Source organism: Lutra lutra, chromosome 18, assembly GCF_902655055.1.
Source record: "Lutra lutra chromosome 18, mLutLut1.2, whole genome shotgun sequence".
Taxonomy (NCBI): domain Eukaryota; kingdom Metazoa; phylum Chordata; class Mammalia; order Carnivora; family Mustelidae; genus Lutra; species Lutra lutra.
In genome coordinates this window covers 23402626-23422398 of record NC_062295.1, presented here as the reverse complement: position 1 = coordinate 23422398, position 19773 = coordinate 23402626, and the positions used below count along the sequence as shown (strand labels likewise).

Below are 19773 nucleotides of genomic sequence, written 5' to 3'. Positions count from 1 at the left end.
TGCTTCTCTCTCCAGAATGTTTCCCCGTAGTTAAGAGCCTCCATCTCTGCCTGATTCCTAGGTCCTACATTAGGAGCTCCCACCAAGATGATGGCAAGCCAGGACTTTACAGCCCAGGGCCAAATGGGGCCTTTCCAGCCAGGGCTAAAGGGCTAGGCTGCTCCTCAGCCCAGCCTGCTCTCCCCTTTCCTGCATGTGGGAAGAGGGCTAAGCACCTTTTCATCTTAATAGTAAATCATCCTTCCTGTTCAATGTCAGCATCATTGACAGCACATCATTACCATTCAGGCAAAATGTCTGCAGATTTCTTTCCAGTCTTCTTGGAACTTTCTTCCAAATTAAATGGTTTGCTCTCCATTGGCCTTTGTATTCCCTTAGCAGCCTAAGTTTACCATCTTATTTCTCCAAACTGAATTATGTATAGGCAGAAAGCTTAGACACAAAGCTATCAGTTTGCCCTGCAAACAAACTACCAGAGTAATTTTCCAAAAACATTATCGGGAGGTAAATCACTCCTCTGGACTGATTTGGAGCTCCCCAGTGATGGCAGGATGAAGCCGTCCAATATCTGGTGCCAACCTATCTGATCAATCCTTCAGTTTTACTCTAACAGTATTTTGTGCTGCACAGAAAGTGTCCTCATTCCCACCACAGTCAGAGCTTTCCTGAATTCCTGGCTTTGTACCAGAGATCTTTATGGCTGTGGAATTCAGCTGTTTATTCAACAGATGTACATTGAGCGCTACTGCCCTCTCCAAACCCTACCCATTCATAGACCAAACTCATTTTCCACCTGATGTATCAATCTGGAAAGTCATTCAGAGGGGACTCTATCTTACTCATTTTGACAAGCTTGACATTCCACCTCCTCCCCCAGTAGTTTGTTCAATAAACCATCACTATGCTTGGGACAGAGTAGAACTCAATGTTTACTGCAGTTGTGTGTGTGTGTTTCCTACTTCCTCTGTTCAAAAACAATCTTCCTTGGAATCTCTTACTACCTATGTTATCTTGTGAATTCCTGACATGTTGTCTTTACTCCTTGCAGGCTTTGGGATAGTGTTTTTGTTTTTGTTTTTTGAGAGAGAGAGAACAGAGCAAGCAGGGAGGAGGGTCGGCGGGCGGGGGGTGGTGGTGGTGGTGGAGCAGACTCTCCGCTGAGCAGGGAGCCCAATGTCCAGCTTGATCCCAGGACCCTGAGATCACGACTAAGACCCTGAGATCACGACTGAAGCAGAAGACAGATGTCCAGCCGACTGAGCCACCCAGGCTCTCCGTGGTGTAATGTTTTGCCCATAGTAGGTGCTTTGAAAAAAAATTTAATGGGTTGGAGAGAGATGTGTGTCACCAGCTGAAGTATATAGTAAATGGCATATTGCTAACCCTCAAATCCCCTGGGAGATGACCCTGAGCTGGTAAAACCCTGCACACTTACACAGGAGCCAGGGGCTGATGGAGCCGGGGCTGACTGGTTCCATCAGCAATTTTCTTAAGCCTTTCACGTACATGCTTGCAGCACTGTTATTAGTTGTAAATGCATATGCCTCAGTCAACTAGAAACTCCATTCAGAGTATGGTGCATGACTTATTTCCAAACTGCCTAGAGCTACGCTTTGTACATTGGACAGATGTTATGTAAACAGAGTATGGGGAGATGTGCAGAAGATTGAACCTGAGAAGAGGCCAGGAGCTCAGACTGTTGAGTTGACAAGCGAATTCGGATAGCAGGGGGAAGGGAGCCGAGTTCAGCGGTTTGGATAAAGGCCGGGTCAGTCCCGGGTTTAAATTCTTGTTCCTTCTCTTTACTAACAGTATCCCTCTGAGATTTTTCTTATCAGTAGAACCGGATGATGACCATAACTTAACACAATGGTAGCAAAGGAAAAAAAAAAAAAAAAAAAAAAAAAGACGAAATGTGTAACAGGGGAACAGTGCCTGCGCGCGGGAAACGCCAACGTTAATTTCCCTCCCAAAAGGGCAACAAGGAAATTGTCCAATTCTCAGAAAGCCACCCGGGGTAATCTCAGCCCCAGGTTGGCTGGAGTGGCTCCGTCACTCAAATCATTCCGTCCCTCAGCGGGGCAGCGCCTGCCAGAGAACGGAGGCCTGTCACTGACGCCGGGCGAGCTCCCCGCCGCCCGCCTCGGATCTGGCTCTAGGCACCGGCGCGGAAGGTCGGCTTCCTGCCCTTACGCTTCCGTTGGCTTCGTTCAAACAGGCCGCTTTCGCCATCAGCCAATCAGAACGCTCGATCTTCGGTCGCCGCCCAATGAGCGCGCGGAATGGGGGAAAAAAGGGCGTGAAGCCCAATCGCAGCGCCATCACACTTGAGGGCAAAGAGGTTAGGAAGCCGGCATGGCGCTCCGGTCAATAAAATCGATAGCTGGAAGCTGCCTGTGTTCCAGGCTAAGGCGGTGCGGTAGCAGCGCCGCCATCTTCCCCGAAGGCATCTTCCGGTGCCTTTTCCCCAAGTTCGGGCAGGAGTTGCCTGAATAACAGCAAAAGATTTCCGTTAGCCCAGCAGGGCGGCCGATTCCGATTCCCTCAGGGCCTCCCCAGGCACGCTCAGCCCCGGTGCGGCGGGGGCTCCCAAATCCCGGGGTCTGCCAGGGGTCCGGGCCGGGGAAGGCCGTGGCGCCGGCTTCTGGGGTCCAATGGCGCCACCTTCGGCTCCGCTCTCCGCGCGGGGACCAGGAGAGTCCGTTCCCGGCCGGAGAAGGGGAAGGAGGCCGAGGGCGGTGAAGTTCGCAGACGTGGCCGTGTACTTCTCCCCGGAGGAGTGGGGCTGTCTGCGGCCCGCGCAGAGGGCCCTGTACCGGGACGTGATGCGGGAGACCTACGGCCACCTGAGCGCGCTCGGTGAGGCCCGGCCCAGTTCGCTTCCGCGGGGCTCGAAGGGTTGGAGGAGCTTAGGTAGGGCGGTGGGTGAAGGCGTGGGGGTGGGGGTGACGGCAGGGAGTTCAGAGTGTCCAGGGATCTGGCCCGTGACCAGGTTGTGTCAGGGGAGGAGGACCGGGGCTTGGCAGGAGATGCCACCGGGTAGATCTTTACCCAGTCTTATCTAGGAGCTGGACGTCTGACTGGTTCTCCTTCCCCAGGGTGCTCAGGTCCCAAACCAGCCCTCATCTCCTGGTTGGAACGAAATACCGATGATTGGGAACCGGCTGCCTTGGATCCGCAGGAGTGCCCAAGGGGGTTAACAGTCCAAAGAAGTGAGTGAAAAATGCCCGTGAAGGGCCTGCAGCCTCTAAACTTGTCTAGAATGTTAGTGGCCAAGGGTACCCATGCCACTGATTGTTTTCACAGCTTCAGGGTCTTGTCTCTCTGAGGGTGTTGGGTGGGTCCCACCATAGGGTGATTTACATGTCAGTTTGCAAACTAAGGGTCCGCAGTTCTCTATTGCGTGAATGAATCCGTTAGCCTTTAAAAGGAGCTACCCTCTGGCCTCCTTCTCAGGATCCCTGAACCCAGTCTGTTCTGTACTGTGCTCTGAGACACAAGATACCTCCCTGAGTTTCTGGATTTTGGTTGAAGGGATCTCGTGGGGAACAGCGGTCTGGGAGTGCAGAGCCCTCTTTTCTGCCCTTTTGGCGGGGTGACTCCTAATCAGTGCAGGAATCTACGCTCTCCTGGGGATCAAGCAAGGCTCTCCTTAATGCCAGTCAGGGAGAAGGGCCCCGGATCCACCCGTGGGGCTGGATGTAAGCATCTGGACTGACATTTCTGTGCTAGATTCTCTGAGACCAGGACTCTCTTTCCAAGATAGTTCCTTACTAAGTGATACTTCCTTACTAAAATGATACTTCCTTACTAAAAACCTTTCCATTTTTCCACAGTATGTTGTCAAATGGTTGTCAGTTATCTGAGTCACTTGGGGAACTCGGTAAAAAAAAAAAAAAAAAATACAGATTCCTAGGGGCGCCTGGGTGGCTCAGTCGGTTAAGCATTGGCCTTTGGCTCAGGTCTCGATCCTGGAGTCCTGGGATCGAGCCCCACATCAGGGTTTCTGCTCTGTGGGAGCCTGCTTCTCCCTTTCCCTTTGCCTGCAGCTCCCTCTGCTTGTGCTCTCTCTCCCTGTCTGTCAAATAAATGAATAAAATCTTTTTTAAAAAAATAGAGATTCCTGGACCCAGAACTATTGATTTACTCCAATGGACGTCTAGGACTTTGTATTTCTCTTTTAACAGCCCCAGCAGATTGGCACGCATGTTTAAGTTTGAGAACCATTGCATAAAATAGAGTTCACAGTCCTGAATGGCAGTGGTTCTGAGGATGTAGTTCTCAGACCAGCTGCAGCATTACCTGGAAAAGAATCAGATACAAATTCTTGGGCCCCATCCCAGAGCTGCTGAACCCAAAATTGTTTCAATGAGCCATCCAAATGATTCTGATCACCATAAAATTTGAGAGCCACTGGCTTAGAGGGCCTTATGACCTAGTCCCTGCCAGCCCGTACCTCATGTTCCCACTTCCTGCCTTATACTTACTGCTTCAAAAACTTAATTTCTCAAGCCCGCAGAACCTGCAAGAAACACTTCCCGACTTCTCCAGATGGAGCTGGGGACTCCTGGAATATCCTCCCCGTTTCTGTAGTGGTTGTGTCACAGTGGGATGTCTGTGGTACTAACACTCCCTGAAGACAGGTTGAGTGTCTTCGCCTTCTAACCTATAACACTGCCATAGGCAAGGGCAGGGGCCCCGGATTTGTTAAATTAATGTCTCCCTGTGTGTCCGTAGAAACCAGAACCAGAAAGAAGAATGGAGAGAAGGAAGTGTTCCCACCTAAGGAGGCCCCCCGAAAGGGCAAGCGAGGCCGGCGGCCCAGCAAACCCCGACTAATCCCCAGGCAGACCTCTGGGGGCCCCATCTGCCCGGACTGTGGTTGCACCTTCCCTGACCGGCCGACCCTGGAGAGCCACAAGTGTGCCCAGAATCTGAAAAAGCCTTACCCTTGCCCGGACTGCGGGCGCCGCTTCTCCTACCCCTCCCTGCTAGTCAGTCACCGGCGGGCACACTCTGGTGAGTGTCCCTACGTTTGTGACCAGTGTGGCAAGCGCTTCTCCCAGCGCAAGAACCTCTCGCAGCACCAGGTCATCCACACGGGCGAGAAGCCCTACCACTGCCCTGACTGCGGCCGCTGCTTCCGGAGGAGCCGGTCCCTAGCCAATCACCGGACCACGCATACCGGCGAGAAACCCCACCAGTGCCCCAGCTGTGGCCGGCGCTTTGCCTACCCCTCCCTGCTGGCCATCCACCAGCGCACGCACACCGGCGAGAAGCCCTACACCTGCCTGGAATGCAGCCGCCGCTTCCGACAGCGCACCGCGCTCGTCATCCACCAGCGCATCCACACGGGCGAGAAGCCCTACCCGTGCCCGGACTGCGAGCGGCGCTTCTCCTCGTCCTCCCGCCTGGTCAGCCACCGGCGGGTGCACTCCGGCGAGCGCCCCTACGCCTGCGAGCACTGCGAGGCCCGCTTCTCCCAGCGCAGCACGCTGCTCCAGCACCAGCTCTTGCACACGGGGGAGAAGCCCTACCCCTGCCCGGACTGCGGCCGCGCCTTCCGGCGGAGCGGCTCCCTGGCCATCCACCGCAGCACGCACACCGAGGAGAAGCTGCATGCCTGCGAGGACTGCGGCCGTCGCTTCGCCTACCCCTCACTCCTGGCCAGCCACCGGCGCGTGCACTCCGGTGAGCGGCCGTACGCGTGCGACCTGTGCTCCAAGCGCTTCGCCCAGTGGAGCCACCTGGCACAGCACCAGCTCCTGCACACCGGGGAGAAGCCCTTCCCCTGCCTCGAGTGCGGCCGTTGCTTCCGCCAGAGGTGGTCTCTGGCCGTCCACAAGTGTAGCCCTAGAGCCCCGAACTGCGGCCCCAGAGCTGCTGCAGGGGGGGCCGCCCAGAAGGGCAGTGCCCTTTAGTACAGGAAGGACAGTAGATTTTCATTTCATTTCATGGAGGGGCTCAGGGAAGGGAAGGTGAAGCCCCGGGTCACACAAGGCAGAGGCAGAAGGAACACCCAGGTCTCCTGCTATGGCGACCTAAACTTGAGTCTGTCTCACCACACTGGCTGCCTTACCGGATGTGTGTAGAACAGTCCTGTTAGGAGAGCTTACATCACATGTTTTCCAGGCTACCCTATCCCAAAAGAATTTGTGTGTGTGGATGTCAGGGCTAAAAGTTCTCCCATCCATTTTAGGGGCTGTTTGCTTTTCTAGTTCGTGCATACAGTTGGTGGGGGGCAGTATCTTGCCCTCCTTTGCCCCTTCCTCCATACCAGGTTTAAACAAACCTGGTTTAGCCCCCTTTCTTCAACACTCCTGCCAAGTGGTTTCTTTTTCTTTCTTTCTTTTTTTTTTTTACCCTTGCTTTAAAACCTCCCTTGACAGGGAGCTCACTACCTCACAAGGCAGGTAATTTAGTTTTGGGATAGCTCTGATCTTTAGAATGCGGTTAAGTACCACCTTCTCCTTCCCTAGAAGCCTAGCCCAGAATATGTAATATTTCATCTACATGACAGCATTTCAGATAACTTAACCACAACTGCTTTGCCCACGTTTTCAGGTTAAACAGCATGATTTGGTCAACTGACAGGGTTTAAATTCCCACACGTGATCTCTCTCCAAACAGGTGTTGGTTTTTCAGTGTCCCTTTTAAAGGGTCATCCAAAAATAAGCCAGCACCACAGTGTACAGTGCACACCTCCTTGGTCTCTACTTATTTTAACAGCTCTAGATTGCACTGAATTTGGGGGTGGTGACATTGGAGCAGGGCTTCATTGGGTTACGAAGACATAAATACCTAAGCTTTTTTTTTTTTTTTTTAAACCACATACTGTGAAGCTAAGTCTTCTACCCTCTGTGTTTGGAAAATTGATTCAAGTTGGGTCTGGGACATAGATAAAGTGAGTTTTGAGAGAAGACTGATTTTAAGGAGAAGCAGGGGAGCTGTGGTCTAGCAGCAAGAGGTAAAACTGGGACCAGCCTGCACTTCTTCCAGGGGATTTGGATTAGTTTCAGGCAGCCAGTGGCTAGAAAATCCTTGAGAACTGGGTCTCACTCCTCCCTGATTCTCAACCGAATAAGGAGACATCAGCACAGAACCTTCTGTCAGTCCTCAGTCAACATTTTTCATAAAGTGAGGTGAGGCCATTCAAGGAGGGCAGAAAGCCAAGTACTTGAATACAGGGCAGGAGTCTACAGCCATGGAGTTGTGTTTATGCCTGCCTTCCTCACAGAAGCTCCCCAAAGCAGCAGCAGCAACGTGTCTTAATCTCTGATATGCCTCCTTGGCACCTGCCCCTGAGTAGATGCTCAATAAAGCTTTACCGCATTAAAATGAACAAGGCCTACCACTTTGCCTTGGGTAGCTGCACCAAATTGGGATTTCCAAACATGACTTCTCTCCTATTCAACAGCTGGAGTGAATCATGTTCCTACCCTTGTTGCTTGTTCCTTCAGTTCTCCTAATCTCAGCCCTAAAGTGGGAGAGCCGCTGGGGGACGCAGTGTTTGTAATTACCTCTGTTCTGGTATTTAGCAAGATGCATTGTAACTATTTGTCTGTTTCTCCTTGGATGAATGGATGAGCTGCCCCACGACAGGGGTCATACCAGATTGGGTCTCATTAAAATGTCAATAAATGATGTTCCTTGTGGAATCCCTGTTTATAAACTGTAAGTCTAGGTCCTTGACTGGGTAAAAATTTTTACTCTACAGAGACCTGCCCTGCCCTAACAGAGAGCTATTCGAACGTCTGCCTAGCTCTGTATTAGAGGTGGCTGTTCTACTCTTATCACCAGGCTGACCCAACCCTACCTAGGAATTTTGTAACTTTTCTCTGGGCCTGGACTGTGACTCATAAGGCTTGAAAGTCCAAGTTCCAGGGTGTGTGCGGTCAGTGGAGGGCCAAGATGAGTGACAATTTCCTAGGTTCCCTAAGGCACTTCAGTCCCAGCGTCCATTCCTGACCAGCTGTGATCCTGGCCCTGTTTTCAGTGGGAGATCCCAGTATCCTTCTAATTCATTCCCCTTCTGTTTCAGGTAGTTTGAGTTTCTGTTACTTGCAACCCAAAGAATGAACTAATCCACCCTCCCAATATTGATTTATCACCCATGAGCTGCAAAGAGGGGAAAATTGCAGTGCTACCTACAGGGGCCAGCACACCTTTCCTGATCTCCAATCTCAGTGAGCCTTCAGTATGACTTAAGTCTTCCCTACATCCTTAACCAGTGAATACCTTCTCTTTCACTAAGAAACCTAAGGTTTCAGATAGGAGCTCTTAACACTGCATTCCCCACTTTGACCAGTATTTTCACTTGGGCGCCAAGCTCACCAACATAGCTGTGCTCATGATTTCCCCTACTGCCCTCTCAGGGACTTTGCTCCATCTATTATTCTTCCTCTCCTCTTAGTTTTATGGTTTCAGAGCCCCTCTCTTTTCCAGAACACACACATGCCAGTCTAAAATCTGTCTTTTAAGATTTTATTTTTTTAAAGATTTTATTTATTTGACAGAGAAAGAGAGATCAAAAGTAGACAGACAGAGAGGGTAGCAGGCTCCCCGCCGAGCAGAAATCCTGATGCGGGGCTTGATCCCAGGACCTGATATCACGACCCGAGCTGAAGGGAGAAGCTTAACCCTCTGAGCCACCCAGGCACCCCTAAGATTTTATTTTTAAGTAATCCCTACACCCCACATGGGGCTTGAACTCACAGCCCCAACATCAAGAATCACATGGTTTACCGACTGAGGCCGCCAGGCACCCCTCAGCTAAATTTCTTGAAACGGTAGCCTGCATTCACTGTGTTCTTTGGCCTATTGCAACAGTGTTATAGCCACCAGGTTGAGCATTTACCATGGGCCAGGTACTGTGTAAAGCACTTTACATACATTCCCATGTAATGTGTATGAGAACCACACAAAGTAATTGTGCTTCCATGTGTCTCTCGCACCGCCCCATATCTTACTGTTTTTGCCAAAAATGCAAGGCCTTGCCTTCAACAAATGGTCAGATGAGCGGATTCCAGACCTAGAGGCTCCTGAATGAGACATGCTGTATTACGTTCCTTCTAGCCTTTTCCAAATGCACCTGCAGCCACGTCCCTGGGTGGCAGGGCACGGGAAAAGGAGAAGTAACTAGAGTTTTCAGGGCTTACTGGACGTTGGATCTAGACACATCCTAATTCTTGGAGATCCAAAACATCACTGTAGTTCACCAGGCAGTGGACTCATGAAGATCAGGCATGTGCAGAAAAGGACTAACTCAGCAGGCCCAGGCTGCTCAAACCCTGCACATTCCAAAGAAAGCTCACCTTCAGGACTAGCACCTGGCTCCTTCCTGGGAGGTAAATTCTGAGCCCTTGTACTATTTTGCCTGATGAGGGTGTTCCTGTACACTGGAGGCCTCGACTCATGCGGTACCAGTCTGACCAGATGAGTTTATCCTAACGATGTGGTTTATGATGAATGCCTGTCTTTGCTCTGGGAGACAGAGTCTGAGCAGCTGAGGTCAGTCATGTGAGTCTCCATGTCTGTGTAACTGACTCCCCAATAAAAACCCTAGACACCAAGGCTTGGGTGAGTTTCTCCGCTTGGTCACAGTTCACACATATTGTCACAAGTCGTTGGGAGAATAAAGGGCAACTCCATGGGACAAGGACACCTGCAAGTTTGTAAGTTCGTGTCTGGTTTCTCCTAGACTTTGCCCCATGCACATTTATCCTTTGCTGATTTTAATCTGTATCCTTTTCCTTTAGTAAGCTATAACCTAGAGTATATGGGGGGAAAAAAAAGACAAAGGCCCTGACAACTCGTTTACTCTTCCCCCAGCCATTTCTTCGGGTTGTGTTTGCATTAAGCAACTGTGAGGGAGAAGGAGTGTCTCTATGTGGGACAAAGAGCAGCTTGCTTACTACTTACCATAAAGCACCAGGTTCCCCAAGTTCATTGTTCCTCCCCCACAGTGCCACTCACTGTGTGCCTGGCATGCATCGGGCCCCTCCATGTTGCCTGTGGGGCTTGGGAGGCAAAAGAGCCGATACATACATGATGCTCACTTGGCTTGTACCATGAATAAGGCCTTTTGTCCATGACGTTGGCATCTCTTGTCTTCTGCCAGCATCCATGAAACAATAGGTAACCTTAAACTGCACACCTGACAGTAGGTATTATTTCCCTTTAATAGAGGAGGGAACTGAGGCTCACTGGTAATATTAAATAACTTGTCCAGGATCACGTATCTGGTAAACCTAAGAGCCAGGATTCCAAGCCAGGTCTGCCTCCAATGCTGGCTGCTCTACAAGGTACTACTCCACAGAAACTGTCCTTTAAGACACCTCAGGACTTAGTTAGCAAATCAGTAATTTAATTTTTATCTTATTTATCTTAGTTTTTCTACTGAAGCGCTCTCATAACTTGGCTTTCATGCTCCATTTTCTTCTAGTGTTCCTGGTGCCTCTTGTGGTTCCTTCTAGTGTGCACACGTAGGAATTCCTTCTCAGCATTTCTTGGGAAATGTATTCATTTTCCCAAGTTCCGAGGGCAACTGGTCAAGAAGCCAGGAAAATGCAAAAAAAAAAAAAAAAAAAAAAAAAAAAAACTATCATGGGGGCGCCTGGGTGGCTCAGTGGGTTAAGCCGCTGCCTTCGGCTCAGGTCATGATCTCAGGGTCCTGGGATCGAGTCCCGCATTGGGTTCTCTGCTCGGCAGAGATCCTGCTTCCCTCTCTCTCTCTCTCTGCCTGCCTCTCCATCTACTTGTGATCTCTCTCTGTCAAAATAAATAAATAAATAATCTTAAAAAAAAAAAAAAACTATCATGATTGTCCTGCGAATTAAAGCTTAACAGCAAACACAGAGAAGGGGTGCCTAGGTGGCTCAGTCAGTTAAGCATCTGCCTTCAGCTTGGTCATGGTCCCAGGGTCATGGGATTGAGCCCTGCATCCAGCTCGTTTCTTGGAGGAGAGCCTGCTTCTCCCACTCCCTCTCTCACTGTCAAATAAATAAATAAAATCTTTTAAAAAAACAAATAGGTTACTGGTTTAGGGGTCATCAAAAGCAAGACCAGGAAACACTCCTACAGAGTTGAAAGTGAAAGGCAACATACCTGTGAAAGGGACAGAAGCACCCAGAATAAAAGATGTCACCACAGGATCGGGTCATCTTACCTGTAGCTGTGGCCATGTGGCAAGTCTGCATTCCTGGGCCTGCCAGCTGCTATCCAGGAGTCAGTCTTACAAATAAAATATTCCATTCACAGCCTACTTTGTACAAATTTCCTACAAATGGTGTTTAAGAAGTGAATTTTGGAAGTAAAAAAAGTTGATCTCTTACATTGCTGTGGCAGTTCCAAAACTGCGGGTTTTTTTGTGGTAAAATATAAAATTTACTATGCAGTTCAGTGGCATTAAGTACATTCACAATGTTGTACAACCCGTCACTATGTCCAGAACTTTTTCATCAATTTCAATAGTTATTACCAAATTGCTTTCCAAGGAGGTGGTATGAATTTACACTCCCATCAGCAGTATATGTGACTGCCTCTGCCTCCTGAAACACGGCGCATCGTTCATCCCTTCATTCAACAAGTATCTTGGGCAACAGCCACAGGCCATACAATGTTCTAGGAGATGGAAATGCAACAGTGACAATATTGTCTTTGCCCTCATGGAGATTCCAGGCTAAAGAAAAAGATAAACCATATGAGGCAGTGCTCAGTGCAGGATGAGGGGATGAGTGACGAGGGGGACTATTTTGGGACAGGAGTGTCAGAAAACTTTTTTCCCCTGCCAACCCTCTTCAGCAAACCTTTCCCCGCAATCAGTAAACTTTTTGATCCTTCCTCCTCTGAAAGCTGAAAAATACCATCATGCAATTCTATGTTGCATTCCCGTTACAAGTGATTATATTTTCAAATGCTTTAAGATGTTGGATTTTCTTTTATGTGAATTGCCATTTATATTGTTTACCTATATTTCCGTTGTTAGCATTTGTAGTTCTTTAATAAGAAATGAGTCCTTTGGAATATAATTTGCAAATAAATTTCTCAATTTGTCATTGTATATTGACTTAATGATTTTTTGTTATGTATTCTTCCTTTATGCAGGTTTTCACCCCTTGTTCTTTGAAAGTTATACATTCTTTTGGAAGTTACTCATAAATTTCCAACACTTATTTAAGTCTAACATTTCTCATTATCTGTATGCCTCTTTTTATTTTATTTTTAGTATTTTTCTAGCAAAATGCCATAATTTTCATTATTCAGTGCCGCATGTTGTGCTTTGACTCCTATCATTTCCTCCAAGTTCATCCGGAAAGCGTGGCCATTTGGTGGGGGGACTGCACAAAATATGGAACACTTCATGAATTTGCGGGTCATCCGTGAGCAGCAGCCATGCTAATCTTCTCTGTATCATTCTCATTTTAGTATATGTGCTGCTGAAGCAAGCTCTGTAATATGCCTGCCTATTTTTAATTTTATTTTTTATTTTTTCTAGAGAGAGTGAGAAGTGGGGGAGGGGCAGAGGGGGAGAGAGAGAAAATCCCAAGCAGGCTCCACACCCAGCATGAGCCCCATGCAGGACTTGATCTCACCATCCCAAGATCCTGAGATCCTGACTTGAGCAAAAATGAAAAGTGGGTCACTTAACTGATTGAGCCACCCAGGTGCCCCTATTTTTAATCTAAAATGAAAAATACTGGGGCACCTGGGTGGCTCAGTCAGTTAAGCATCGGATACTAGGTACTCACCTTTCACTTTTATTGTACACAGTATAGTATTTTCACAGGGACTTGCTAAAGGATTTAAAAGGATTTGGCTTTTGAAGGAAAAAAAATCTAATGAACAAAATCTCCAAACTATAAGCAAAACATAAGAACCTTACAACATTTTCACTTAAGTCATTATACTCCCAGTTAGGTCACAGCGGACACTCCTGTGCAACTGAAGGATGGAAGGATTACATGACAGGAATTCATTAAATGAGAGAAAATGTCCTTCCAAGAAATAAACCCTTGTATTTATGATCAAGTGATTTTCTTTTCTTTTTTTTTTTTCCTTTTAAGATTTTATTAGAGACAGAGAGAGCATGAATAGGGGGAGGAGCAGAAGGAGAGGGAGAAGCAGACTTCTCACTGAACAGGAAACTGGATGTGGGGCTGCTCCCAGGATCCTGGCATCATGACCTCAGCAGAAGGCAGACACTTGAGTGACTGAGCCACCCAGGCCCCCGCTTCTTTCTTTTCCCGTAGGCTCCATGCCCAACGTGAGGCTTGAACTCATGACCCTCAGATCAAGAGTCCCATGCTCTACCAACTGAGCCAGCCAGGCACCCCTGTGATCAACTAATTTTCAACAAAAATTGCCAAGACAATTCAAAAAGTGAAACGGTCTTTTCAACAAATGGTGTGGAGACTAGATATACACATACAAAAGAATGAAGCTGGATCCCTTCCTTCAACCATATATAAAAATTAATTTGGGGCACCTGGCTGGCTCTGTTGGTTAAGTGTCTGCCTTTGGCTCAGGTCATGATCTCAGGGTCCTGGAATCAAACCCCACATCAGGCTCCCCACTCAGCAAGGAGTCTGCTCATCCTTCTGCCCCTCCACCCACTTGTGCTCTCTCTCTCAAATAAATAAATAAAATCTTTAAAAAAATATTAACTCAATGTGGACAAACGATAGACCTAAATGTAAGAGCTAAAACTATAAAACTCTTTGTGACTTGGATCAGATAATGGTTTCTTAGCTTTGACAAAAAAAGCACAAATGATGAAAGATAAAAATAGATCCACTGATTTCATCAAAATTAAAACTTGTGCTTCAAAAGATATCCTGAAGAAAATTAAAAGACAGTCTACTGAATGGGAGAAAGTTCTTTCCAACAGATATATCTGAAAAGGGGTTTGAGTCTAGAATATATTTTAAAAACTCTTACACTGATACCAGAGCTAGACAAAGATATTATAAGAAAATTATAGACCACTATTCCATACAAAAATTGATAGAAAAATCCTCAAAAAAATACTAACAAACCAAAGCAGCATATTAGAAGGGTTGTACACTATGACCAAGTGGGATATATTCCTGGAATACAAGAAGGCTTCAACAGATGAAAGTCAGTCAATGTACTATGCCACAATAATAGGACAAGGGGGAAAAATGATCATCTCAATGCAGAAAAAGAATTTGACAAAACTAAACATGACAAAAACATGAAAAAAACCCCAACTCTTGATACATTCGATATAGAAGAAAACTTCCTCAACTTGATAAAGGCCACAGATGAACAACCCACACCTAACATCACACTCAATGGGGAAAGATGGAAAACTTTTCCCCCTAGAATCAGGAACAAGACAAAGATGCCCTGGATTTTGTTCTTGTTTTTTAAAATATTTTATTTATTTTTTTAAAGTCAGCTCCTCACCCAAAGTGGGCTCGAACCCATGACCCCAAGATCAAGAGTCGTATACTCTATCAACTGAGCCAGCCAGGAGCCCCAAGGATGTCAACTTTTGCCACCTCTTTTCAATACTGTATCGTAAGTTCTAGCTAGAGCAGTGAGGCAATATAAAGAAACAGAAGGTATTCAAAGTGGAAAGGAAGAGGTAAAATGATCTCTATTCACAGATGACAGGATCTTATATCTAAAAACCCTAGAGAGTCCACACACATGAACTGTCGGAGCTAAGAAATAAACTTAGCAAAGTGGCAAGATGCAAAACCAACACACAAAAAGCAGTTGCATTTCTATAGATCAGCAATGAACAATCCAGAAGAGTAATTAGGAAAGTAATTCCATTTACAGTAGCATTAAACAGAGTAAAATACTTAGGAATGAATTTTACTAAGGAGGCAAAAGACTTGTATACTGGAAACTACAACATTCTGCTGAAAGAAATTAAAGACTTACATACATGGAAAGACACCTTGCGTTCATGGAATTAGAAGGCTTACTATTGTTAAGATGGCCACAATACCGAAAGAAATCTATGGATTCAATGTAACCAAATCAAAATCACAAAGGTGACAAAGTTTTGAAAGACGGGTGGCAGTTGCCAAATATTGTGAACGCACTAAATGCCACTTAATTGTACGTTTTTAAAAATGGTTATTCATGCCTTGTCTGGACAATATCCAGCTTGCTTCTCTTTTCTTTTTCCCCATTTTATTTTGAAAGTTTTCAAATGTAAAGCTGAAGGAATTTCACAGTGACTACCCCCATACGCACCACCTCGTTCTAGCGTTAACATTTTACTGTACTTACTTCATTGCATTAACTATCCACCTCTCTTCTAGTCCACTTTATTTTTTTGGATGCAATTCAAAGAAATTGTCAACATCAGTACACGTTACCCTGAACATTTCAGCATGCACATCATTAACTAGAGCTCAGTATTTGCTTTATGTTTTTTTTTTTTTTTTTTTTTTTTTTTTTTTAGTTAAACTGACATAGCGGGGCGCCTGGGTGCCTCAGTTGATTAAGCGTTTGCCTTTGGCTCAGGTCATGATCCCAGGGGTCCTGGAATCAAGTTCTGGTTCAGGCTTTGTGCTCAGCTGTGAGTCTGCTTCTCCCTCTGCCTCTGAGTCCTCTCGTGCTCTTTCTTTCAAGTAAATAAATAAAATCTTAAAAAAAAAAACTGCCATAGAAAAAGCAAACAAATTTCAAGTGTGTATCTGCTGAGTGTTGACAATGCTTACACCCAGAACCTTGGTCAAGATATAGAACATTACCATCATCCTACAAAGTTCCCTTCCTGATTAAACCCATCCGCATCCCGCCAGAGTAGTCCTACAGTGTGTATTCTCCTGTTCACGGCTTCTTTCATTCAGCATAATCTCTTTGAGTAATGCTTTTTGCAGACCTTCAGGTCTTGTATTCAGAGCTGGGAGAATGCTCCCACACCCGATACAGTGCTTGACAAAGCTCAGAAACAGCTCCTCAGTAATGTTACCTGGATTAGTTTCCAATTGCTACTATAAGAAATTACCAAACCAGGTGCTTTAAAATAACACTATCTTACAATCTTACTATCTTACAATTCTGTAGGTCAAAAGTCTGAAAATAGGTCTTACAGGACTAAAATCAAAGTGTTAGCAAGGTTGCATTTGGCCATCTCTAGAGGAGAATCCTTTCCTTGCCTTTTTCAGCCTCTAGAGGCTGCCCAAAGCCCTTGGTTTGTGTCCCCTTTCCAGAAATCCATCACTCCCACCTGTTTTGTTGTCACATCTTCTTCGGCTTTGATCTTCCTGCCTCCTCCCTCTCTTCTTTTGTTTATATAAATTAACTCAATGAAAAAAGTTCCTTCAGTCATCTGATGGCAGACTTCACTGTAACAACAGAAGTGGGCTTGTAGGTCCAGAAACTACCATTTTCATGCAGGAACCACAACGCCAGATGATCATGGCTCATGTTTTCATCTTTGGTCTGCCACAGAAGGAGCGAAAGTGTACCTGGAGTGCTGGCTTCTTTCGATTTTTTTAAAAAAGATTTTATTTATTTGAAAGAGTAAATGAGAGAGAGAAAAGAGAGAGAGCATGAGTGGGGGAAGGAGCAGAGGGAAAGGGAGAAGCAGACTTCCCGTGGAGCAGGGAGCCTGATGTGGGGCTCGATCCCAGGACTCTGGGACCATGACCTGAGCTGAAGGCAGATGCTTAACCGGTTGAGTTACCCAAGAGCCCTTTATTTCGATTTTCTTCATCATTTTCTTGAGGGAGGCATCATAATGGGTCCTGCATTTAATGACAGTTCTGACCTTCTTGGTACATTTTAGCCATGTTGCTGCAAACCAGCTCCAAGCCCAGAAGAGCCTCCTGTCTCCCTTTTATAAGGATCATTGTGATTACATTAGATCCACTGGGACAATTCAAGATATTCTCATCTGAAAATCTTTAGCTTGATCATATCTGCAAAGTTCTATTTGCCAATATAACATATTCACAGGTTTCAGGGATTAGAACATGGACATCTTTGGTGTCCCTTACTCGGTTTGCCAGGCCACCTGAATAAATAAAAGACGTTAAGCCATGCTTCTCAAAATGGAGCAGCTTGAAGATACAAAATAAATATCATATATCTTCTGGATATATCAATGCTTCTTGTGGATCTGGGAGAAAATCTTTTTTTTTTAAGATTTTATTTATTTATTTATTTGACAGAGATCACAAGTAGGCAGAGAGGCAGGCAGAGAGAGAGGGAGGGAAGCAGGCTCCCTGCTGAGCAGAAAGCCCGATGCGGGGCTCGATCCCAGGACCCTGGGATCATGACCCGAGCCGAAGACAGGCTTTAACCCACTGAGCCACCCAGGCACCCTGGGAGAAAATCTTAATTAATAAATGGCTTAAAACACTAGCCTTCCCTTAGAATCAGCAATTCTGCTTCTAGAATTTCATTGTACAGACACGCTCATATATGTGCCTAAAGAAATATATCTAAGGATGTGACTTACGTATTTTATGGTAGTAAGATGGGAAACCAACTAATAGCTCATCAACGGAAAATGAACGAAATAAACTGTTTTCATCCATACAGTGGAACACTAGGTATGCAGCCATTAAAAAAAGCGATCTATATGTGCTGAAATTAAACAATCTACAAGATGTATCAAGTGAGAAAAGAAAGCAAAGTGAACAGTGTGTTTATTATGCTACTTACAAAAAAAAAAAAGTGTATGTTTTTAAAAAGTGTATGTTTTTACGTACCTAAATTATCTCCAGAAGGACACAAGAAGCTGGTAACAGAGGTCGCTTCTAGGAAGGGGAAGGAAGACTAGAGGGAGGAGACTTTTTTTTTAAGATTTTATTTATTTATTTGACAGACAGAGATCACAGGTAGGCAGAGGCAGGCAGAAGAGAGATAGAGGGAGGCAGGCTCCCTGCTGAGCAGAGAGCCCAATTCGGGGCTCTATCCCAGGACCCTGGGATCATGACCTGAGTCGAAGGTTGAGGCTTTAACCCACAGAGCCACCCAGGCGCCCCAACTTTTTGTTTTTTTAATTGAAGCATAACACACATACGTAAGTGTGCAGGTCAATTCTCACAAATAGAACACATCTGTGTAACCAGTGCCTAGATCAAGAAACAGAATATTGGGGTGCCTGGGTGGCTCTGTTAGTTAAATGTCTGCCTTTGGCTCAGGTCATGATCCCAGGGTCCTGGGATTGAGCCCCGCATTGGGCTCTCTGCTCAGCAAGGAGCCTGCTTCTCACTCTCCCTCTGCATGCTGTTCCCTCTACTTTTGTTCTCTGTCAGATAAATAAAATCTTTAAAAAAAAAAAAAAAAAAAAAGAGGGCGCCTGGGTGGCTCAGTGGGTTAAGCCGCTGCCTTCGGCTCAGGTCATGATCTCAGGGTCCTGGGATCGAGTTCCGCATCGGGCTCTCTGCTCAGCAGGGAGCCTGCTTCCCTTCCCCTCTCTCTGCCTGCCTCTCTGTCTACTTGTGATCTCTCTCTCTGTCAAATAAATAAATAAAATCTTAAAAAAAAAATTTAAAAAAAAATTAAAAAAAATATTATCAGTACTTTACAAACAAAAAACTTGGATTAGCAATAACTTGGAGAGTTTTGCCAGATTTTATATTTTATATAAGTGGAATCGCATATTACATATCATTTTGTGTCTGGTTTCTTTTGCTCAACAGCGTGTCTGCAGGATTCATCCATACTATGCATGTAGTTCTAGATCACTCATTCTCATTTCTGAATAGTATTCTGTGAATAGCATTCCCACGAATATTCCACAATATTTTTATTCATTTTCCTACTGTTGTGGGTAGCTTCCTGATTTTGGCTACTGCAGCTAGTGTTGTTGTGACCGTTTGAGCACATATTTCAGTAAATATACCTATGCACTTCTGTTGGGTATACAGGGAGGAGTGGAATTGCTGGGTCATAGGTATGCATATATTCAGCTTTAGTAGATACTGCCAGTTTTCCAAAGTAGTTGTACCAACTTACGCTCCCCCCCATAGAGTAACAGCGTTCAACACTTGCAAATCTATGCATTCTACTGAATGTGGTTATATTATGAAATAGAATGCATAGCCACATAAACTGAAAAGCTGTACTATGTCTTCAAAGTGGTTTCACTGGAGGGATGGAGAGCTTTTGTGTTACAGCTCTAGAACTTTCCTTCGCTGCTCCTATAAATATTGCTTAGATGGAAAAGTCTGGAAAACAGATTAAGAGATGATCTGATTCGTTTCCCAGTTTTATTAGTATTTATGAGCTGTAATTTAAACACAAGTTTTCCGACGGAGACAGGGTACAGTAAGCACTTAGCGAAGCACTTAGCTGAACCCGGTAGCCAGTGAGTAACGTTGAATCTGGCTCTGGTGCCGGTGAGCAGTGACCTGGGCCTTCCGTTTCTCAGCTTCTGCAACTGTGAAAGCCAAGACATCTGTGACGTCGGGGCATGGGCCAAATCAAATACCGGTAGGCACAGGGGCTAGCCTTGCCCTAAGCACCCACAGCAGGCGGGGACCGGTCATCCCTCACTTCCATCATCTCCAGAATCGTTTGCCCGTGGGCTTTTACTCACCTACAAGCCCGGGACATCTGCATCTGCTCGCAAGAGGTCTCACGGAGTAGCAGAAGGGAGTAGCTCCAACCCGTCAAAACATCTTTTTTAGGTCCCGTTCGGGTAAAGCAGGTGAAAACAGAGCCTCCTAACCCCTCAGCGCCTTCCACCTTCGGACCAGCCGCTCCCTTCCCTTCAGTCTTTCAAATAGGCCGCTCCAGCATAACCAATTACAACCTTCCTTCTTCACCGGT

General features: G+C 46.1%; 1 protein-coding gene, 1 long non-coding RNA gene and 1 other non-coding gene across 3 annotated transcripts; 1 reads left to right on the top strand and 2 right to left on the bottom strand.

The window, feature by feature from the left end:
• Positions 1-2129: 2129 nt before the first annotated feature.
• Positions 2130-7645, top strand: ZNF689 (zinc finger protein 689). Its single transcript, XM_047714598.1, has 3 exons — positions 2130-2859; positions 3099-3212; positions 4738-7645. The coding sequence occupies exons 1-3, from the start codon at positions 2655-2657 to the stop codon at positions 5919-5921; spliced, it is 1503 nt and encodes a 500-aa protein (XP_047570554.1). The 5' UTR covers positions 2130-2654; the 3' UTR covers positions 5922-7645.
• Positions 7646-9854: 2209 nt separating this feature from the next.
• Positions 9855-19708, bottom strand: LOC125091156 (uncharacterized). The gene is made up of 3 exons (XR_007124592.1): positions 19541-19708; positions 11107-11680; positions 9855-10546 (listed from the first exon to the last, which is right to left on the bottom strand). It is a non-coding gene; the product is annotated as an uncharacterized LOC125091156 (long non-coding RNA).
• Positions 12344-12446, bottom strand: LOC125091210 (U6 spliceosomal RNA). Its single transcript, XR_007124611.1, has one exon. It is a non-coding gene; the product is annotated as a U6 spliceosomal RNA (small nuclear RNA).
• Positions 19709-19773: the final 65 nt, after the last annotated feature.